Below are 22,620 nucleotides of genomic sequence, written 5' to 3'. Positions count from 1 at the left end.
TGGTGCCTCTCCTGCTCCAAGTCGGCTTGTTTGACGTCATATCCCCCTAACTGAAGACAGCCAGCAAGAATAAATAAAAAACAACTTCAACTGTTTCAAAATTCATTTCCAAGTGATCAGTTGCTGCAGTTCCACAGGTGCCACAACTAAGCTCATCAATCGCATACGAGACAAAGCAGTATGTCCAGGTGTGGACTAGAACGCTCGCTCTTTCTGAGTGGCAGGAGTCAGTGGAAATTACGAGGAATGCAGGTGGTGTAGAAACAGGAAAATCGATTAAAACAAATACAAGTGTTGCAGCACTTTTATGAATCGCACGAACACGGCACGCTACAGGAATTGCAATATAACAGCAGAAGGATCAGTTCTGAGAAACTACAGGAAACACCCGCGCAGCAGCGGGACGGCAGGTACATCTGCGTGCCGATACACGTACTCGGACCACATACGTACAGATATATCCACGTGGCAAGTGAAAAAAGTTAATAACAATAACAACAGATACACAACTGTCTTAACTCCGAATCTCCAAATCGGAACGAGACGTCTTTCCTCAGTACACTAAAGCATCGAGGCGATACGTTGGGAACGTGCCTCACAGACTACGTGCTCCATTCTGCATCCCACGGAGCCGGGCAGTGGCGTCCACGTACGTGACACTACAGCTGCCGTGCACCGCTCCGGGCGAGATCGCGCCCGTTCCTCGCTACGTCGGCGGCCGAGGGGCGTCTGCGAAGGTGGCGCCGACCTCCGGCGCGGCGGGTCGAGGCCGGTCGCCCAGGAGGATGCGCTCCACCTCCTGCGGGGTCAGCAGGCCACGCAGGGGGTCCTCCGCGGCAGGCGGTGCGGAGCCGGGGGCCGGGGGCGCCTGCACCGCCGGCCGGTACGAGCCCTTCTCCAGGTACATCAGTGACTTGTGCTCGCGCCGCTCTTGCTCACTCTGCCACTGCACCTGTGGTAACACAATCATTTGAAAGCTGTATATTATGCACATTTTGTTTCAGTGATTAAGTACGGTGTAATTTTCTGGGGGACTGAGAAAACTGATCTACTCAAAGTTTCTGGACTACAGAAAAAGGGTCATCCGAGCCACAGTGGGAGCTAAAAAGAAACAACACTGCAAGTCTTTATTTGAAAAACTCATTTCAATGTCCATTCTGAGTGTGTATACGACGTGAACAGAGAGGTAAGCCCACCTTTCAAGAAAACATGTTATATGGATATGGGTATAGAAACACTATCTCCACATTAAAGCTGTTTCTACGAGGGTCCCTCCAAAAGAAATTCACACTATTTTTTTTTTTTAAATCCATCTTTTATTCTACATGTTTGAAAGTTTTACAGTGTGTAGATACATCCTTTAGGAACAATATTTTCGATTCTCCACATGATTTCCATCCCTCTCAACTGCCTTATGCCATCTTGGAACCAGCGCCTGTATACCCGCACGGTAAAATTCTGGACCAACCTGTTGGAGCCACTGTTTGGAAGCGTGCACAAGGGAGTCCTCATCTTCTAACCTTGTTCACGAAGAGAGTCTTTCAGTTTCGCAAAGAGATGATAGTCACATGGAGTCACGTCAGGACTGTAAGGTGGGTGTTTCAGTGTGTTTTTTGTTGATGTGATCGAACACGACTCAGTCGAGCTCGAAGTTTCTTCAGTGTCGTCACATATGCATCAGAATTTATGGTGGTTCTTCTTGGCACGATGTCCACAGGCAAGAGTCCTTCAGAATCGAAAAACACCACCGTAGCCATAACTTTTCACGCAGAAGGTGTGGTTTAGAATTTTTTTCTTGGGTGAATTTGCATGATGCCACTCCACTGATTTCCTCTTCATCTCTGGTGAAAAATGATGGAGCCATGTTTCATCACCTGTCACAATTCTTCCAAGAAATTCATCTCCACCATTCTCGTACTGTTCCAAAAGTTTGCTGCATATCGTTTTTCTTTTTTCTTTGTGAGCCACTGTCAACATCCTGGGAACCCACCTGACACAAACCTTTTTTAACGCCAACGCTTTCAGTATTCTGCAAACACTTCCTTCCCCTATCCCAACTTAACGTGACAATTCGTTCACTGTGATGTGTCTGTCAGCAGTCACCAATTCGTTAACTCTCTGCACATTGTCTGGAGTGTGTGCAGTACGAGGCCTGCCGTTGTGTGGACAAACCTCAATACTGCCGTGCCCGCTTTCATCACGTAACCTGCTCGCCCACCGACTAACTGTACTGCGATCGACAGCAGCATCTCCGTACACCTTTTTCAACCTCTTGTGGATGTTTCCCACTGTCTCGTTTTCACAGCACAGGAATTCTATGACAGGACGTTGCTTCTGACAAACGTCAAGTGTAGCAGCCATCTCAAAGACATGCTGTGACGGCGCCACTCACGGGAACAGTTTGAACTAAGTTTGAAAACAAGTGGGAAGGATGTATCTACACACTGAAAGCTTTCACACATGCAGAACGAAAACTGTATTTTTACAAAAATAGTGTGCATTTCTTTTGGAGTGACCCTCGTATAACTCTTCAACACACAGTGCGAAACACGCATGAAAAGAACTTTACAGCACAGTACCTCACACCTTCCTAAATGAAACGTTCAAAAATCCCTCCATTTGCGAGGAAGCGAGCATCAAACCTGACATGCTGATGTATGCCTGGAGAACTGTGTATTGTTTCACAGCCTTCCACAACAGGGTCACGAAGACAGCCTTATACCAGGATTCTGAACACCTGAGTGTTCAAATTCTGCCACACATAAAAGTCTAGTGGGTTGAGGCATGGAAACTGTAGAACCAGTTCGTCTCTACCTATCCATCTGTCACAGTATTTGTTGTTTAGAGGCCTTCTAACACTAACATTGGAATGATGAGGAACACCACTGTACATGAAGTACAGGGTTTGTCTCTGGTTCTTGGAAGTGGTGGAAGGATTGGTGGATGTGAGAGGAAATGGCATACGAGATCTGTTTCCAGACTAGGACTGGGGGATAGTGTCTGTCTGTGAAGGCCTTGGTGAGATTCTCAGCATACTGGGCAAAGGAGTCCTTGTCACTACAGATACGCCATCCCCGGGTGTATGGAAGTAACTTTTTGGTGTGGAAGGAATGACATGTTGAAATGCAGTTAATGTTGGTGGTTGGCGGGTTTAATGCGAAGAGAGGTGTGGATGGAGCCATCAGAGGTGAGGAGATCAACATCCAGGAAGGTGGCACTCTGGGTTGACGAGGACCAGGTGAAGAGGATAGGAGAGAAGTTGTTGAGGTTGTGAAGAACTGGACACACGGTGTCTTGGCCCTGAGTCCAGATCATGAAGATACTATCAATGAACCTGAATAATATTAGGGTTCTGACAGTTTGGGAGGCTAGAAAGGTCTACTCTAGATGGCCCATAAATAGGTTAGCACAGGAGGGTGGTTATGCCACAGATTTGTTCGTACATGTGCCCTTCAAAGGAGAAAAATTTTTGGGTTAGGTTACAGTCAGTAAGGTGCGTGAGAAATGAGGTAGTGGGCTTGGAGTCTGAAGGAAACTGGGAGAGGTAGTTTTCAACAGCAGTTGATGAGGGATGTTGGTGTATAGGGAAGTGGCTTCAAAAGTGATGAGTAGGGATCCAGGAGGTAAAAGGGTGCGGCTGGTGGAGAGTTGTTGAAGGAAGTGTTTGGCATCTTTGAAGTGGGGGGTTAGATTTCCAGCAACTGGCTGGGAGGTGTTGGTCAATTAGGGCCAAAATTCTTTCAGTGGGGGCACAATACCCAGCTATAATGGGGTGTTCAAAATTGTTGGGTTCATGAATTTTGGAGAAATGGATTCAGGGGAAAGGTTCTAAAAGGTCCTAAGGCTTTAAACACGGATTTGGAGGTTATGTTGAACTCTGCGATGAGCTCAGTCACAAAGAGTGTATGTGAAGGAGTCAGATAATTGGCAGAGGCCTTCAGCCAAGTAGTCACTGTGATTCATAACAACAATGACAAAACCTTTGTCTGCAGGTGGGACGATTACATCAGGATTTGTTTTGTGGTTGTGTATGGCTGCCCTTTCTTCTGCTGAAGGGTTGGTGTTTTGAGGGGGGGGGACTAGGGAAGGGTGGTGAGGCTGGAAGGGTGGTGAGGCTAAGTCGGAGGTAAGGAATTCCTGGAAGGTGACCACCGAGTAGTTAGGTTGGGGGCATCACGGTCGGATGGTGGTATGAACTAGTGGAGTGAGGATTCAATGTTGGTATTAGGTTGGCTTTGGTTGGAGGATCGGTGGCAAGTAAGCGTTTCCTCTGTACGGATCAGGAGGACAGTAGGTCACTGACTAGTCCAGCATGGGGAGTAGGGCTAACGGTGAGGCCTTTGGATAGAACTGAAACTTCTGTGGGCTAAGGGTTTTGGTGGAAAGGTTAACAACAGTGTTACAGGAATGTTTAGGCTCTGCACTTGATGGATTTTGTTAGTAGGGACTGTTGGGGGTTGTGGCAAGTTGATAAGGTCAGCTAGGTAGGGTCTGTGCGCTATGCGGGGTTGACAAGAAGAAACACTGTAGGTAGAGTAGCAGTTGGGCAGTGGCGTCCCAAGGCGGCAGTAGAATGTCAGCAGGTTGGATTCCTATGGAGGTGCTGTCTGGGATGGTCCTCCAGGTGCTGCAGTGCAAGGGATTCAATTTCAGGGATGTTATATATGTGGCACATACTGCCCACAAGTATTATCTTGCAGAGGGATCAGAGGTGGTTCTCTGATGCCTATGCTTGGAGATACATTTTTGCAATAAGGTTTCTGAGGGCCAGAGACTGGTAGGATCTGAAAAGGAGAAAGTTACTCTGAAAGGAAGGGTGGGATCCAGAGATAGGAATCTTTTTTTGGGAGGGGGGATCCACAGTTCAGGTAGCATTTAAGAAACAGAATGTGGGGCTGGGGTTTAGCCAAGGAAAGGTATACTTTTCTAAACTGGTGCAGAAAGATGGACCACGGGTCCACAGAGGCAGGAATGGCGTACGCGAAACGGCACCGATGTGGAAATGGGCAAATGAAGATGTTAGATGATTGTGAGGAGAACTCACATACACGTGACTTCTATCTCTGGCTTCTCGGGCCAGACAAACTAAAAAGTGTCAAACGAGAGCAATAATGTGTAGTGGAGGAGAGATGGGGGAGGGGAGAAAAAGCAGGGTAGAGGTGGGGAAGAGGAAACATGCTGCCTGGTGGAACATGCGGGGACTAGTCGTGGCAGGGGAGGCTACGTGGCGCAGTGTCAGGCTTACGACCCACCCTCACAACGTCACTTCTGGCAATACCTCACCTCCTATCTTCGTCAACAGACGGAATGGCTGCGGATGCAGAAAGCATTTTCAGTTTATGTGCAGATTTTCAGAAATCCAAATCCATGATCTTTTCACAACTTTTTTGTGGAAGCTTAAAGCACAAGCTTGCGTTGCCTGCACTGCACACTTAAAGTACATGGAAGCTGAGCAAGTTCATTCCCCCACCCCACAATACTCAACCTCTTCCTGCAGGAAACACACTGCATTCTCCCCACTCCCTCCATTCTATAGATGGCAAGTTATGATGTGGAAAAAATTTTTGGGCTGTGAAAAATGAATTTCACTCTGATTGGCGTTGTTGTTGTTGTTGTTGTTGTTGTTGTTGTTGTTGTCGTCGTGGTGGTGGTGGTGGTGGTGGTGGTCTTCAGTCCTGAGACTGGTTTCATGCAGCTCTCCATGCTACTCTATCCTGTGCAAGCTGCTTCATCTCCCAGTACCTACTGCAGCCTACATCCTTCTGCATCTGCTTTGTGTATTCATCTCTTGGTCTCCCTCTACAATTTTTACCCTCCACGCTGCCCTCCAATACTAAATTGGTGATCCCTTGATGCCTCAGAACATGTCCTACCAACCGATCCCTTCTTCTAGTCAAGTTGTGCCACAAACTCCTCTTCTCCCCAATTCTATTCAATACCTCCTCATTAGTTATGTGATCTACCCATCTAATATTCAGCATTCTTCTGTAGCACCACATTTCAAAAGCTTCTATTCTCTTCTTGTCTAAGCTATTTATCGCCCACATTTCACTTCCATACATGGCTACACTCCATACAAATACTTTCAGAAAAAGACTTCCTGGCACTTAAATCTACACTCGATGTTAACAAATTTCTCTTCTTTAGAAATGCTTTCCTTGCCATTGCCAGTCTACATTTTGTATCCTCTCTACTTTGACCATCATCAGTTATTCTGCTCCCCAAATAGCAAAACTCCTTTACTACTTTAAGTGTCTCACTTCCTAATCTAATTCCCTTAGCATCACCCGAGTTAACTCAACTACATTCCATTATCCTCGTTTTGCTTTTGTTGATGTTCATCTTACATCCTCCTTTCAAGACACTGTCCATTCTGTTCAACTGCTCTTCCAAGTCCTTTGCTGTCTCTGACAGAATTACAATGTTGTCGGCAAACCTCAAAGTTTTTATCTCTTCTCCATGGATTTTAATACCTACTCCGAATTTTTCTTTTGTTTCCTTCACTGCTTGCTCACTGATTGACCTTAACACCTTTAAAACAAGATTAAAATTAAAATAGTTTTATATTAATTATTAAAAACCTTTGGTATACGTATTAAAGAGATTTAAACAGAAGTGGGCACAATTAGACACACAGCTGTTCTAGCCGATACTCCTCGAGCAAACCCATGAGCGAGCAGCACAGCCGTGGGCAGAGCTACAATTTATACGTCACCTCCACTGGGTGTATACACCGTAAATAGCTCAATGAAGCTATGCCTCCAAATTTTTCCATTCGCACCCAGCCCTCGAGGTTGCAAATCACAGTAGCAGACACTTTGCTAACATGGCTTGCACAGACGGACACACAAGTCCCCTACAGATACAAAAGACTTGTAAGAATTCTGGTGAATATTGTATGTCTAATTTTATTAAATGGACTGCTCGGTATTACATTTTTTGGGGTAGCGCTAACTTGCTACTCCATTCTAGAATCACACCTAACTGACACACAAAAACTGATTCTGGCATTGTGTTAGTAGTAGTAGTAGAAGAAGAAGAAGAGGCTGGATTAGCAAATGGTTTAAAATGAGAGAGGTATATACATATGAAAACCTCTTAAAGGAAATGTCATACATCGAACCTGATAATTACATCATCTTACTCTGAATTGGCAGTGAAACTTGATAAATGTTTTTGATTTTCTTCATTCCCACATAGAAAAATCAGCAAGTACTTGAAAGTTTATTTGCCTCTCCTTTGTCCCCTAATGACAGTTCTTCAAAATGCCACAAAGAGGGAATATAAAGCCTACATCATCTGTGGAAGAACTGAGAACTTCATTTTTTTTTTTTTATTTTATAGCATTCCTGCTTCTATGTTGTGTGTAGAATATTTATTTCCTATTTCCTATGTGATATATGGATGGGAAATATGTGACATTTTTACCATTTTGGTAACTGCCAGTGCTAGTTTGCTTTTATTCTGGATCATAGTTTTCACAATTGTGGAAACCCACAATAAAATGAGACAGATTGTTATAAAACTCTTTTACACTAAACATATGTGGCAAAACTGACACAAGCAATGTCATTCATGTTGCAAAATTTTCCATCAATCAAAATTTCTGTCACACATGCTCTATGTTTGACAACCATGTCAAACAGCACCATACACAGTCAAATACACTGACAGAAAAAGAAATCTCAACACCAAGAAGCAGTTGTGAGACAAACAAAAGATGGTAGACATTTTTCTACATCTGAAAAATGATACCACCAGTTGCATAAGAGTAGCAACATTGTGGGCCACACTAATTACAGCCACATACAATGTGCAACACATTTCTGGGCCACACCTGTTTAAACAGCCTTATTATGGCTACAAAATGGGTGAAAGCAAGCTATAGTGGAAGTGAGTGTGGCTCCCCCATATTTACATGCCACAAGCAAAAATGTTAGTAGGTAAAAGAGATATCCAGCTTCACAGTTGTACTCTTATTTAAGTAGTCAAACTACATCTGAAACTTATGAACTGATGCCAGATACATAATTCTCCAGGATCTTGAAACACTATTTTGAATATATCATAAAATTAATTGGCCAACAACTGGTAAGACCAATATCAATATGAAACGCTGTATACCAGTTGCAACCAGATTGGGGATCACCTTTTTTTTGGTTACTGGTGATCCACACGGAAGTTTGACGGATCTCTTTTAAGTTCACTTCTCACCAATATTCCTCTTGATACAAATTTCCAGCTTGGTCCTACAGGTATTTTATCTTTTCAAGTGTTGCTTTGTTTTCCGAAGCTTGAAGTCAAAGACTTCTTACATTTATCTTAGTTGGTATGGTACTAGCTAATACACAAATCCTTTCAGTATTGAGAACACAATCACTGGTGAAAGCTGACTTCACAGTTCTTATTGAACTGGCATTGTGTCTACTGAACATTCTTCTCTCGCTAGGAACCGAATTGGCTTTTTAGAGGGTGGGCAACACCAAACAAGTGTGCATTAGTGACCTCAGCTCTAAAGTGACGTGTCATGTCCGACTGTGACGCGTGCTCATCAGTGTTGTTATTGGACTAATGTGTACTTAACATTTTTGGTTAGAATGCTTTCTAATCAGCACATGCTGGACATGCACCTGATGTGTGGACTTACAAACAGCAATGCTTCTGCAGCTGGACATTTGTATACTGAACAATACCCTAGATATTTACAGAAAAATAAAGACCTTTCAAAAGAATACATATACATCTTATGGAGACAGGCCCTTTTGAGAGGAGATTCTTTCATCGTGGAAGATCAAATAGTGACAGAACACTTGCTTTACAAGACTGAGAACTTCGTGATATTGAAGACAATAACTGCTGTAGTACGGGAGAAATAGTAGAAAATGAGAATATGAGTCACTGAAACAGATTGTAAATCCATGAAAGCTTGGTCACTGGGGATGTGTTCAGTACCACACATTCTGTCTACCATACTACTCACTGACAAAGCACAATTTACCAGGAATGGAGTGCAGCACAGAATTTTCACAACACTTGTGTATGGACAAACTCAATAGCTGACAGTTGATAGTTGATGGTTGGAGGGATGACACATTATCTGCAAATCCAGTAATGCTGGCAACTGATGGGTTACGCATGGGGATCGTATCAACCTGTACCGCATCAAAACAGCCTGAAGATGACGCAATGAAGTGTCGAAACTGGTAGTGACAAAATAAAATAAAATCATAAGGACGGCTGTAGGTTTTTTATTTTTTGTCATGATTGACAAAAGATTCCAGAATAGTCCCCCATTCAGATCTCTGGGAGGGGACTGACATGGCGGCGGTGACCATGAGAAAAAGATTGAATAATCAACAACAGGATAATGTTCTACGAATCAGGGTGCGGAATGTCAGAAGCTTGAACATAGTAGGGAAGACTAGAAAATCTGAAAATGGAAATGCAAAGGCTCAATCTAGATATAGTGGTGGTCAATGAAGTGAAATGGAAAGAAGAAAAGGATCTCTGGTCAAATGAGTATAGGGTAATACAAACAGCAGCAGAAAACAGTAAAATGGGAGTAGGATTCGTTACGAATAGGACGGTTATATATATGCAGATGTCGTAAGTTGAAGATGAAGAGAGAGAGAGAAAGTATATGAGGATATTGAAAGGGTAATACAGTATGTAAAAGGAGATGAAAATCTAACAGTCGTGGGAGACTGGAATGGAGTTGTAGGAGAAAGAGTAGAAGAAAAGGTTACAGGAGAATATGGGTTTGGAACAAGGAATGAGAGAGGACAAAGATTAATTGAGTTGTGTAACAAGTTTCAGCTAGTAATAGCGAATTCTCTGTTCAAGAATCACAAGAGGAGGAGGTATACTTGGAAAAGGCCGCGTGATACGGGAAGATTTCAGTTAGATTACATTGTTGTCAGATAGGGATTCCGAAATCAGATACTGGATTGTAAGGCATACCCAGGAGCAAATATAGACTCAGATCACAATATAGTGGACATGAAGAGTAGGCTGAAGTACAAGACATTAGTCAGGAAGAATCAATACGCAAAGAAGTGGGATACAGAAGTACTAAAGAATGACAAGATTCGCTTGGAGTTCTCTAACGCTATAGATACAGCAATAAGGAATAGCTCAGTAGGCAGTACAGTTGAAGAGCAAAGGACATCTCTAAAAAGGGCCATCACAGAATCTGGAAAGAAAAACATAGGTACAAATAAGATAACTGCGAAGAAACCATGGGTAAAAGAAGAAATACTTCATTTGATCAATGAAAGGAGGAAGTACAAAAATGTTCTGGGAAACTCAGGAATACAAAAATACAAGTCGCTGAATGAAATAAAAAGGAAATGCAAGGAAGGTAAGATGAAATGGCTGCATGAAAAATGTGAAGAAATCGAAAAAGAAATGATTGTCGGAAGGGCAGACTCGGCATACAGGAAAGTCAAAACAACTTTCAGTGACATTAAAAGCAAGTGTGGTAACATTAAGAGTGCAATGGGAATTCCAATGCTAAATGGAGAAGAGAGAGCGGAAAGGTGGAAAGAATACACTGAAAGTCTATGAGGGGGAAGATTTGTATGATGTGATAGAAGAAGAAACAGGAGTCGATTTAGAAGAGATAGGGGATCCAGTATTAGAATTAGAATTTAAAAGAGCTTTGGAGGATTTTAGGTTGAATAAGGCAGAAGGGATAGATAACATTCCAACATCATTGGGGGAAATGGCAACAAACTGACTATTCACATTGGTGTGCAGAATGTATGAGTCTGGCGACATACCATCTGATTTTCGGAAAAATATCATCCACACAATTCTGAAGACTGCAAGAGCTGACAAGTGTGAGAATTATCACACAATCAGCTTAACAGTTCATGCATCCAAGCTGCTGGTAAGAATAATTACAGAAGAATGGAAAAGAAAGTTGAAGATGTGCTAGATGACAATCAGTTTGGGTTTAGAAAAGGTAAAGGCATGAGAGAGGCAATTCTGACGTTACGGCTAATAATGGAAGCAAGGCTAAAGAAAAATCAAGACACGTTCATAGGATTTGTCGACCTGGAAAAAGCCTTCGACAATGTAAAATGGTGCAAGGTGTTCAAAATTCTGAGAAGAATAAGGGTAAGCTATAGGGAGAGATAGTTAATATACAATATGTACAATAGCCAAGAGGGAAAATAACAGTGGACGACAAAGAACAAAGTGCTCAGATCAAACAGGGATGTAGTCTTTCCACCCTACTGTTCAATCCATATATCGAAGAAGCAATGATGGAAATAAAAGAAAGGTTCAGGAGTGGAATTAAAATTCAAGGTGAAAGGATATTAATGACACGATTCGCTGATGACATAGCTATCCTGCGTGAAAGTGAAGAAGAATTACATGATCTGCTGAAAGGAATGAGCAATGTAATGAATACAGAATATAGACTGACAGTAAATCAAAGAAAGACGAAAGTAATGAGATGCAACAGAAGTGAGAAACTTAACATCAGGATTGATGGTCACGAGTAGATGAAGTTAAGGAATTCTGCTATCTATCTCGGCAGTAAAATAACCAATGATGGATGTAGCAAGGAGGACATGAAAAGCAGACTAGTAATGGCAAAAACTACATTCCTGGCTAAGAGAAGTCTACTAGTATCAAACATAGGCTTTAATTTGAGGAAGAAATTTCTAAGAACATACATCTGCAGTACAGCATGGTATGGTATTGAAACATGGAAACAGGAGACAATCAAAGCATTTGAGATGCGGCACTACAGACGGATGTTGAAAATTAGGTGGACTGATAAAGTAAGGAGTAAGGAAGTTCTGTGCAGAATCTGAGAGGAAACAAGTATGTGAAATACACTGACAAGGAGAAGGGATAGTATGATAGTACATCTGTTAGGACATCAGGGAATGACTTCCATGGTACTAGAGGGAATGGTAGAGGGCAAAAACTGTAGAGGAAGGCAGAGATTGGAATACCCCTAGCGGGATGTGGAAAACCGCCTAAAAACCACATCCAGGCTGGCCGGCAAGCGGCCCTCGTCATTAATCCGCCGGGCATATTCGATCCGTGGCTGGCGCACCTACCCGATTCCAGGAAGCAGCACGTTAGCACTCTCGGCTACCCTGGCGGGTGGTTGCAAATATGTAAACGTGAAGAATAAATTTACTTTTCAGCACACCTTCATACACGAAACAGAAGCTGTAGTTGAGAAGGGAGAGAGATGGAGCTGTAGCCTCTCTGAAGTGTTATTCAACCTGTACATTGAGCAGACAGTAAAAGAAATTAAGGACAAAATAAAAAAGAATTAACTGATTGATTGAGGGGGATAGGGACTAAACAGCGAGATCATCAGTCCTGTGGTTCCAAAGTTACACACTGAAGAGAGAGGGTCCACTAAAAGTGGGGAGAGAGGAGTCAGACTATAAAACGAGGAAGTTAAAACACAAATAGTAGAAGGTATAAAACGGTAGTCCAAATCTAAAAACAGGGAACACAGAGGGATAAAAGGGTGATCTTTGCAAGTGGGAGTGGTCATGGGTCTCAGACTGAGAAAGCATGAAGACAGACCACAACTACAGCCAACCAGCCAGCTCCTGATACAGGACCAAAGCAAAACCTTATATCTGAAAATAAAAGCCACTTTCACAGAGGAAACTGAGGACCGATTCGACAATCTGTGAATCATCCGCCAATATTAAATTTAAGGAATCTGGAAAACTATACTTAGTACAAAGGGTCAAAAGAAGGGGACATTCCAACAATATATGGAATACTGTCAGTCTGGCTCCACAACCACATCTTGGGATGGTTCATTACGCAAGAGGAAACAGTGAGTGAGTCTGGTATGACCAACACACAGACAGCATAAGACAGTGGACTCCTTCCATCAGGAGTGGAAGGAAGAGTGCCAAACTGCAGTGGACTCCTTGATTGTGTGACATTTATTACTTTTGGGCAAAGAGAGATTTTACATAGATTCGCATATCCGTAGCTGAAATCGAGAAAAAGGAATGAGGGGGGGTTAAGTATCTGCTTTTCTAGCCAAATGGTCAGCCAGTTCATTTCCTGGGATGCCCACAGGATTTGGGACCCAGAGAAAGACAACTGAGCAGATGGCACTGCTAATGGCAGAGAGAAGGTCACAGATAGTAGAGACCACAGGGTGACGAGAGCAGCATCAGTCGATAGCCTGCCCAAATTAAAACACTGTGGAGGAATACCTGGGAAACAAAATGGAGGGCTCTGAATGGCTAGGAGCTCCACTGTAAACACACTACACGATCCCAGCAATAAATGGTGTTTGAAACCAGCGGGAGACGTGAAAGCATATCCCACCTTATCTATCATCTTAGAACCATCAGTGTAGAAGATGATGGCACCCTGGACCTCTGCAAGGGTGGCACGTACAAGACGCCAGAAAACCATAGGGGCGACAAATCTTAGGACCCTGGAATAGGTCACTTCTAATCCTTGGTCTAGGCATCCAAGAGGGCGGAGGGCGGCGGGGGGGGGGGGGGGGGGGGAGATACATGGGCGCATTCCAGTGAGTGGAGATGGAGATCCTGACGGGGGGAAATGAGACGATTCCAACTGGCAATCTCACCCTTGGGCGGTTGTCATGAGGGAGACGTCCCTCATTTGCAAAGATGACAGGGTACACGGGATGGTCAGGGAATTGACGAATGGCAATCGCATAAGAAGCTAAGAGTTGACTCCATTGCGTTTGTGGAGGGGGAATCTCCACTTCTGCGAGAAGACTGTCTACAGGACAAGTGCGAAAGACACCAATAGCCAGATGGTCTGTACAACAGTTAATAGCGTCAAGTATTTGCAGAGTGGAAGGAGCCATTGAGCCATAAACCTGACAATCATAATCTAGTCTGGAAAAGACCACAGCACGGTAAAGATGGAGAAGAGTGGTATGGTCTACACCCCAAAATATGTGGGCCAGGAGGTGGAGAGCATTAAGCTTCCACACGCATGTAGTCTTTAGGTGGCAAATGTGCGGCAGCCGTGTCAGCTTGTTATAAAAAATAAGGTCCAAGAAACGTGACCATGCTACAACATCAAGGAGCTGGACACCTAAATACAGTTCTGGATCGGGATGTACTGTGAGTCAACAACAAAAATGCATAGCCCACGTTTTGGAGGGAGAAAACTGGAAGCCGTGAGAGATGTCCCATGCAGAGGCCTGTCAGATGGCACCTCGGAGCCTGCACTAAGCAGGTGCTACTGAGTGGGAGCTGCGTCAGATGCAAAATTGTCGACGTTAAACACTGTCCTAACCACAGGCCAAACAGAGATTTCAAGTCCATTGGTGGGTATGAGGAAGAGTGACACACCTAACAAAACCCTTTGGGATACTGTTCTCCTGAATCTGAGGGGCCCAGAGTGAAGTGCCAACTCGAACCTAGAAGAGCCAGAGAGATAAAAACTGACAGATAAAAATTGGGAAGGGGCCACGGAAGCCCCAGTCGTGGAGTGATGGCACCAAGCTGTGTCGTATGCCTTATCTACGTCAAACAAGACCACGAAAAGGTGCTGGCAATTAGTAAAAGCCTGTCAGGGTGCTATCTGAGTAAATGGTCAGTCAGAGACCATCCTTCGTGAAAGCCACACTGATACAAGGAGAAACGGCCCCGAGATTTGAGTATCCAACATAACATGAAGCTAACCATCCTCTCAAGCAGTTTACAAAGTACATTCATCAGGCTAATCATTTGTCAGGCTAATTGGGCGGTAGCTGTTGAGAGACACATTGGGTTCTTCCCGGGCTTAAGGGTGGGGATAACTATACTGTCTCACTATTGCGGTGGGAAAGCACCCGTGACCCAAATGTGGTTGAAGACCCTGAGGAAATGTTGCACCTGGGTAACGTCAAAATGTCGGATCATCTTGTCGTGGGTGGAATCGGGGCCTGAGGCCGTGTCACGCGAAGATGTGAGAGACTGCAAGAATTTCCATTCAGTGAAGGGTTCATTGCAGGTTTCAGCGCGGTGTGGGTTGGAATAGATGGGGTCTGTGCAACTCAGTGTCGCTGCCGGAGAAAGGTAGCGAGACAGGAAGAGGACGCCGATGCCGTCGCAAAGTGTGTCGCGAGGTGTTCTCCGAGGACCGACAGATCAGTGTCCGGAGGACTTTGGAGGTTAAGACCCTGGACAGTTGACCATCACGGGCAACCCAGATGGCTACAGAGCTCAGACCAAACTAGCAGTTACGTGGCACACACCCCAGGAGAGGAAATGCACCACTTCCCGCATTCCTTTTTACTCTGCTTAATAAGGTAACAGGCGTTAGCACAGAGACGCTTGAAAGTGAGGAGTTTGGTCTGTGAAGGGTGTTTGTTATTTAAACTGCTGCTGTGCCTGTCAGTAGCCCTGGACAGCAACTGCTACATCCACGGTCCACCACGGTATCGGTCGACGGCGAGAGATACCTGTGGGTAGGGGGCCAGCAGCATGAAGAATAGTGGGGAAGACACCTGCACGACTGCATCAATGCATTTTGAGAGGGAGGTGTCAAAGTGCACAGACGTATATAAAGGCCAATTGGCTCTGTGGAATGCCCAACATGGGGGCCTGTCTGCCTGGTGGCAGCAAGGAACGACAAAATCACCGCAAAGTGGTCACTGTCACAAAGTCATCATGGGATGACCGATGTAGGAAAGCCACGAGAGCAGGGGAGGAGATCGTGAGATCGATAGCAGTAAAGGTGCCTCGAGCGGCACTGAAGTGCGTAGGGGAACCGTCATCGAGGGGAGACAAATTGAAGTCTGTAATAAGCTGATCAATTATAAGACCCCTACCTGTTGAAGTGGCACTCCCCCACAGTGGGTGGAGGGTACTGAAGTCTCCAAGGAGGAGAAATGGGGGGTGGGAGTTGCTGTATTAAAGTAGACAGTTCAACATAAGGAAGAGGCCTACATGGAAGGAGACAGACATTGCAAATACTGATTGCTGGCGTCATTTGGACTCTAACCACTATTGCTACCAGGTTTGTACAAAGTCACTAATGACATCGGAGCAAACCAAAGTGCAGACCAGTGCAGACCACCAGATGCTAACCTGAGGCGTGCACAATTCCAACAGAACGCCCGATAACCGTGAAATGTTGGAGAGTGGTCACCACGGGAGAGCATTTCTGGAAAAGCAAGACAGAATGCAAAATAGGAGGAAAGAAGACATTGTATTTCCGGTAAGTGATAATAGTATCTGTTGCAATTCCACTAAATGATTGTGTGGTGAGAGGAGGTAATGTTACTTGGTCAGTGGTCGCCACAGACAAGGATGGGGTGACATCCATAAATAATCAGGTTGTGGGGGGAGATGGCACCTCTGGGAGCACCAGGGGAGGGGGACTTTTTTCGGGACTTGTGTTTCTTCTCCTCCTCTTTCACAGGTGGAGGAGGGCAGGGTGCAGAAGGAGTACAAGTGTCTGCAAGATCCGGAACCGAAAGGGCGACCTTGGGGCGCAAAGATGGTGCATCTCATGGCCATGTTGTGGTAGTGGTAGTAGTAGTAGTAGTAGTAGTAGTAGTAGTAGTAGGCTTCCGGCCCGAGAGACACTGGGGAGAGGGATCGTGGGGAGGGGGGGGGGGGGGGGGGGGGAGAGCCACATCACCAGCAGGTGCCGAAGATGGTGGGCACTTCTTCAGCCAGGCAGGGGAAACAACTCCCGGAGAAGAGGTCACGGGGTCTGCAGGGAGGGGAGGGGAGGGGAGGGGAGGGGAGGGGAGGGGAGGGGAGGGGGGGATGGAGGTAAGAAAGAGGTAAGAGGGGGAAAGGATATAACAGGGGCAAAAGTTGAAGAAAGTGACACTGGATGGAGTGTCTCATTTTTGGTCAGCCTCAGCATAAGACAGGCAATCCAGCGATTTGTACTCTCGGATCTTCTTTTCTCTCTCATAAGCTGGGCAATCTGGCAAGCGAGGGGAGTGGCCGTCATGACAATTGTCACATACAGGTGGTGGAACACAGGGCTTCCCTCGTGGAGTGGGTGTTCACAGTCACAACACAAGAGTGTCCAACGTACCATGGGGAGACATATGCCCAAAACGCAAGCACAAAAAGCACCCTTATGGGTGGTAGGACATACGGCTTCACGTTACACCTGTAGCACATAACCTTGACGTTCTCCATGAGGGTACCCCCTCCTCAAAAGCCAAAATGAAGGCTCTGGTATCGGAGCGGTTGTCTTTGCGACCCTTCTGCACACTTCAAACAAAATGAATGCCACGTGGCTCTAAATTGGCCCGGAGTTCCTCATCAGTTTGCAGGATGAGGCCCCTGTGAAATATCATTCCCTGGACCATCTTCAGAGACTGATCAGGGGCAATAGACAGTGGGCCATTGCCAAGACAATCACAAGCATGAAAAGCTGCATATTGGGCAGCAAAAAAAGATTTGATCAACAGAGAGCCTGACCGCATCTTACAGGGAAGCTCCACATCACCAAACTTGTCCTCGGTATTGTCCACAAGAAACAATGCGTTTGTGGTGGTGAACGTCTCCCCATCCGTCTTAGTACATACGAGGTAGTGGGGAAAGTGTTTCATCCTAAGAATGGCCCTCCTCGCACACTGTAGCCAGGGAAGGGAATGCTGCTGTGTCATACGAAGCAGCATTCAATGATCCTTAACTACTTGAAGAGATGGCTGTTTGAGAACGGCCAGATTTTTGCAGCTTCATATGCTTCATATGCCAAGCATCAGTCCTGATACCACCCACTCCGATCAGGTGCTCCTCCCATGGGCGCAGCCCAACAGCAAGGGCCACCTGGCACGGCGGCCATTGCTGGGAGTGCCGATACTCCAGGACGACAAGAAACCACTCCATGGCATACATGGGAGAGAAACAGCTCAGGTGTCCGTAGCTTGATCCCTGTGTTGTAAGGGGGCTCAGCCAGACGGGTATATTACAGCCCCACCACACGGACTGGCTACGTGTGCTCGTGACCTAGCAGGGCAGAAGAGGGCTACAGTAGGGAAGGGAGAGGAGAAGGAAGGGGCAGAGGAACCCACACCATTGACACTAGGTAGGGAGTTCTTCCCCATATGGCTCAGAGAAAATTTAGAAGTGGAGGGAAAACCTCAAGCGGGGACCTAAATGTCAAAAAGGATGAAAGAGATCAGGCAGGAGAAACAAAATTGCAAGTAATACAGGGAACCAGGTGGATAGCCAGGTCGATGTAAACAAGAACACCAAGAGAGGGGAAGGAGGGGGCAACGGGGAAGGAGGGGCAACAGGGAACGAACGCGAAACGGGGAAGTAGAGAGGATTGGGAGAGAGAGGCAGGGTGAAGTAAATGCAGCAAGGGAAGGAAGAATGGACTGCAATAGCTCAGGGCCCCGTCGTGTGTGCCATGCTCAAACTCATGGAAAGAACCATGAGCCTCCTAGGGGGAATAAAGAATTAAAGTTCATAGAGAAGAAATAAAATGGAGATGACAATGTAGTTTTCTCAGAGACAGCAGATCAGTCTGGCTGAATAGATAGTGTCTTGAAAAGAGGTTACAGGATGAAATCAACTAAAGTAAGTACGGTACTGGAATGCAGTTAAATTAAATCAGGCAATGCTGAGGAAATTAGACAAGTAAATGAGGCACTAAAACTAGTAGATGAGGTTTAACATTTGGACAATAAAATAACTGATGATGGCAGAACTAGGGAGGATATAAAATGCAGAAAGACAATAGTGAGAAAAGCATTTCTGAAAAGGAGGAGTTGGTTAACACCTAACATCAATACATGTGTTAAGAAGTATTTTCTGAATGTATTTGTCTGGACTGCAGCCTTGTAGAGAAATGAAACATAGGCAATATACAGTTCACACAAGAAGAGAGCAGAAGCTTTTGAAACGTGGTGCTGCAGAAGAATGGTGAACATTCGATCGGTAGGTCGAATAACCAATAGGGAGGTGCTGAAACGATGGAGAACAAAATGTACAGCACAACTTGATCAAAAGAAGGGGTCATATCATAGGACACATAGTAAGGTATCAAGGAATTGCCAGATTGGTAAAATAAGTGTTGGTACAAGATTGTAAAGGGACAGCAAGACCAGACTACAATAAGTAGGTTGAAGTGGGTATTGGCTGCATCAATTATGCAGAGGAGAAGAGATTTGCATAAGATATACTAGTGGGTAGAGCTGCTTCAAACCAATATTTGGACTGAAGACCACAACAGTAACATTCTTCTTTTTAAGTGGCATATGACCACATGCAAGGGCCTGTGTACACCACAGTACACAAAATGAAAGGTGAGGCAGGTACAGAAACAGGAGACAGCGAGACGCGAGAGCCGCGCGTTCCGCAGCCACTCACCTTCTGGCGGTGCTGGTGCACGGCGTCGATGACACGGGCGACCACCATGTCGCGCGTCAGGACGCCGTCCTCCGAGGCGTACGCCGCCGCCTGCCACGCCACGCCCAGCTTGGCGATCTCGCGCCCAGACATGCCCTCCGTGACGCGCGCGATCTCCGAGCACAGCTTGCCGTAGTCAAACTGCGCCACCTTCAGCCGCCTGTGGGGGCAAAGACAGTTCACAGTCTTTAATGCTCGTGACACTTGTTCTGAAGCTCTCAATTTTCACCGAGGTTCCAGCTATAGACAATGGAGTACTGCGTGAAAAAAATCTGCAGAAATATCCACCCCGATCTCGTTAAGTGAACAGAAATGTAAAATTACGCTCTTCACAAAATGAAGCAAGTAATATCGTGTAATTAAAATATCAATAAGTCACAACTGGAATCACTCAATTCGTACAAATACTTGCATGTAAGGATTTTGTAGGGATATGAGATGGATCCATCACATAGATTCAGCCATAGGTAAGGCAGGTAGCAGCCTTCAGTCTGCCGGTAGTGTAATAAATCGAGCCTTGTCAGGATTTCTCCCCCAATTGAAACCTAAAATCCCACCTGGTTTTTGTTGTCAGTGTTTCTATTTATAAAGTATTTAATTTTTGATTTTGGAAATTCTAGTCCTATTTCAGTACTCACGCCAAACTTTGCCACATACATATTTTTCCGTTTATACGCTATGTGATCAAGAGTATCTGGACACCTGGCTGAAAATGACTTACAAGTTCGTGGCACCCTCCATCCGTAATGCTGGAATTCAATATGGTGTTGGCCCATCCTTAGCCTTGATGACAGCTCCCATTCGCAAACGCACACTTTCAATCAGGTGCTGCAAGGTTTCTTGGGGAATGGCAGCCCATTCTTCACGGAGTGCTGCACTGAGGAGAGGAATCGATGTTGGTCGGTGAGGCCTGGCACGAAGTCGGTGTTCCCAAACATCCCAAAGGTGTTCTATAGGATTCAAGTCAGCACTCTGTGCAGGCCAGTCCATTACAGGGATGTTATTGTCATGTCACCACTCTGCCACAGGTCGTGTATTATGAACAGGTGCTCGATCGTGTTGAAAGATGCAATCGCCATCCCTGAACTGTTCTTCAACAGTGGGAAGCAAGAAGGTGCTTAAAACATCAATGTAGGCCTGTGCTGTGATAGTGCCACACAAAACAACAAGGGGTGCAAGCCCTCTCCACGAAAATTACAACCACACCATAACGGCACTGCTTCCGAATTTTACTGTTGGCACTACACATGCTGGCAGATAACGTTCAATCCCACACCCTGCCGTCGGATCGTAGCATCGTGCACCGTGATTTGTCACTACACTCAACGTTTTTCCACTGTTCATTCATCCAATGTTTACGGTCCTTACACTGAGCGAGGCGTCGTTTGGCATTTACCGGCGTGATGTGTGGCTTATGAGCTTCCGCTCGACCATGAAATCCAAGTTTTCTCACCTCCCATCTGTCATAGTAGTGGGAGTGGAATCCTGATGCAGTTTGGAATTCCTGTGTGATGGTCTGGATAGATGTCTACCTACATTACGACCCTCTTCAATTGTCAGCGGTCTCTAGATGAGGTCAGCCTGTGCGCTTCTGTGCTATACGTGTCCCTTCACGTTTCCACTTCACTATCACATCAGAACGAGTGGACTTAGGGATGTTTAGGAGTGTAGAAATCTCGCGTACATGACAAGTGACACCCAATCACCTGACCACGTTCGAAGTCCGTGAATTCCGCGGAGAGCAGCATTCTGCTCTCTCACGATGTCTAGTGACTACTGAGGTAGCTTATATAGAGTACTTAGCAGTAGGTGGCAGCCCACTGTACCTAATATGAAAAACGTTCATTTTTTCGAAGTGTCCAGATACTTTTGATCACATAGTGTGTGCTGATGATTACTTATGCTACAATATTACACCACGAAAATTTGTTTTCTAATGAATAAGAGTAAAATCATGTCAAACAAAATATTATCAAATATTCTTATTTTGCAAAGTTGTTTTGATGTTGTTCAAGAAACTCGTTACTGTTCTATTTTATCAATTTAACAATCGACATCAGACCAAATTTGTAATGAAACATAAAGCCACTAACTTCAGAAATATTCACCTTATTTTGATACACCCGTCAATGTTTGTCATTATCACAGTTACACAAAATATTTACATTTGTGAATTATAGCTATTAATTTGAAACTATGTTAATAACTGAAAGCAGAACTTAGCTAGGTAGTAATTTGGCCTATAGTACTTTCTGGAAACTTCCAGAACAGTTCAGAAACCATAAACACTATTCGTCTTGGCACAAAATGCACCACATTCAGTCTGAGGCTAATTCTGCTTCTGAGAGAATGAACACAATGTGAATGCTTTTGATTTATGTGGTTAGGAAGACAACGGCTCACTTCTTATCTTTCATGTGCATTCAGAGTAATTTTCTTTCTGATTGTGAGCAGTGTTCGTGACTGTGGAATAATGGATTATGCAAATAAGTAGTAATGCTTTAGGCTTGTTTTATGAATCGCCGGCCGAAGTGGCCGTGCGGTTAAAGGTGCTGTAGTCTGGAATCGCAAGACCGCTACGGTCGCAGGTTCGAATCCTGCCTCGGGCATGGATGTTTGTGATGTCCTTAGGTTAGTTAGGTTTAACTAGTTCTAAGTTCTAGGGGACTAATGACCTCAGCAGTTGAGTCCCATAGTGCTCAGAGCCATTTGAACCATTTATGAATCCCAGGACCTACTGAAATACATTTATACTCAGCAGTTATGGAGACCCCTGGATAATGAATATGCAAGTTAGGTAAATAATTAAAAATATTTGTGAAGATTCCTCTCTTGAACTATTAATAAACATTGCTACCAAAGTTATTACCTGTCCCCCACGTGCAACAACATTACTTTTAATAATTTCACTATAAATAATAAAGTGAGGCCCTTTACAATAGTAAAATGCTGTCAGTGTCCAAAGGAGATAGCTTACAAAATTCCCTTGTGACCCACCCTAGAATATTGCTCAAGTGTATGGGAGTCTTACTAAACAAAACTAACAGCTGATATCAAACGTGTACAGACAATTGTCACAGGTTTGCCTCAATCGTGGGAGCACATCACAGTGATGCCAGAAAAAGTTACTGACAGACACTGAAGATAGAAACTGAAAGGGTAGAAACTAGAATGGATTCAGTATCCTACCTTCAAAGTTTTGAGAATGAGTACTGAGGAAGGAATCCAGAACAGCTGTGTACATATCGGAACCTCACAGATT

General features: G+C 44.8%; 1 protein-coding gene across 1 annotated transcript in view; it reads right to left on the bottom strand.

The window, feature by feature from the left end:
• Positions 1 to 290: 290 nt before the first annotated feature.
• The window catches only part of LOC124720335 (ATPase family AAA domain-containing protein 3), an 89,519-nt gene continuing 67,189 nt past the window's right edge, over positions 291 to 22,620 (bottom strand). Inside the window, exons 9-10 of the mRNA XM_047245652.1 lie at positions 19,320 to 19,518; positions 291 to 952 (exon numbers count right to left, since the gene is read on the bottom strand). Coding sequence (XP_047101608.1) covers positions 707 to 952; positions 19,320 to 19,518 — 445 coding nt within the window. The 3' untranslated portion in view covers positions 291 to 706. The remainder of the gene's footprint in view (positions 953 to 19,319; positions 19,519 to 22,620) is intronic.

Source organism: Schistocerca piceifrons, chromosome 11 (genome assembly GCF_021461385.2).
Source record: "Schistocerca piceifrons isolate TAMUIC-IGC-003096 chromosome 11, iqSchPice1.1, whole genome shotgun sequence".
Classification (NCBI taxonomy): domain Eukaryota; kingdom Metazoa; phylum Arthropoda; class Insecta; order Orthoptera; family Acrididae; genus Schistocerca; species Schistocerca piceifrons.
This window is presented reverse-complemented; position numbering and strand designations above follow the sequence as displayed.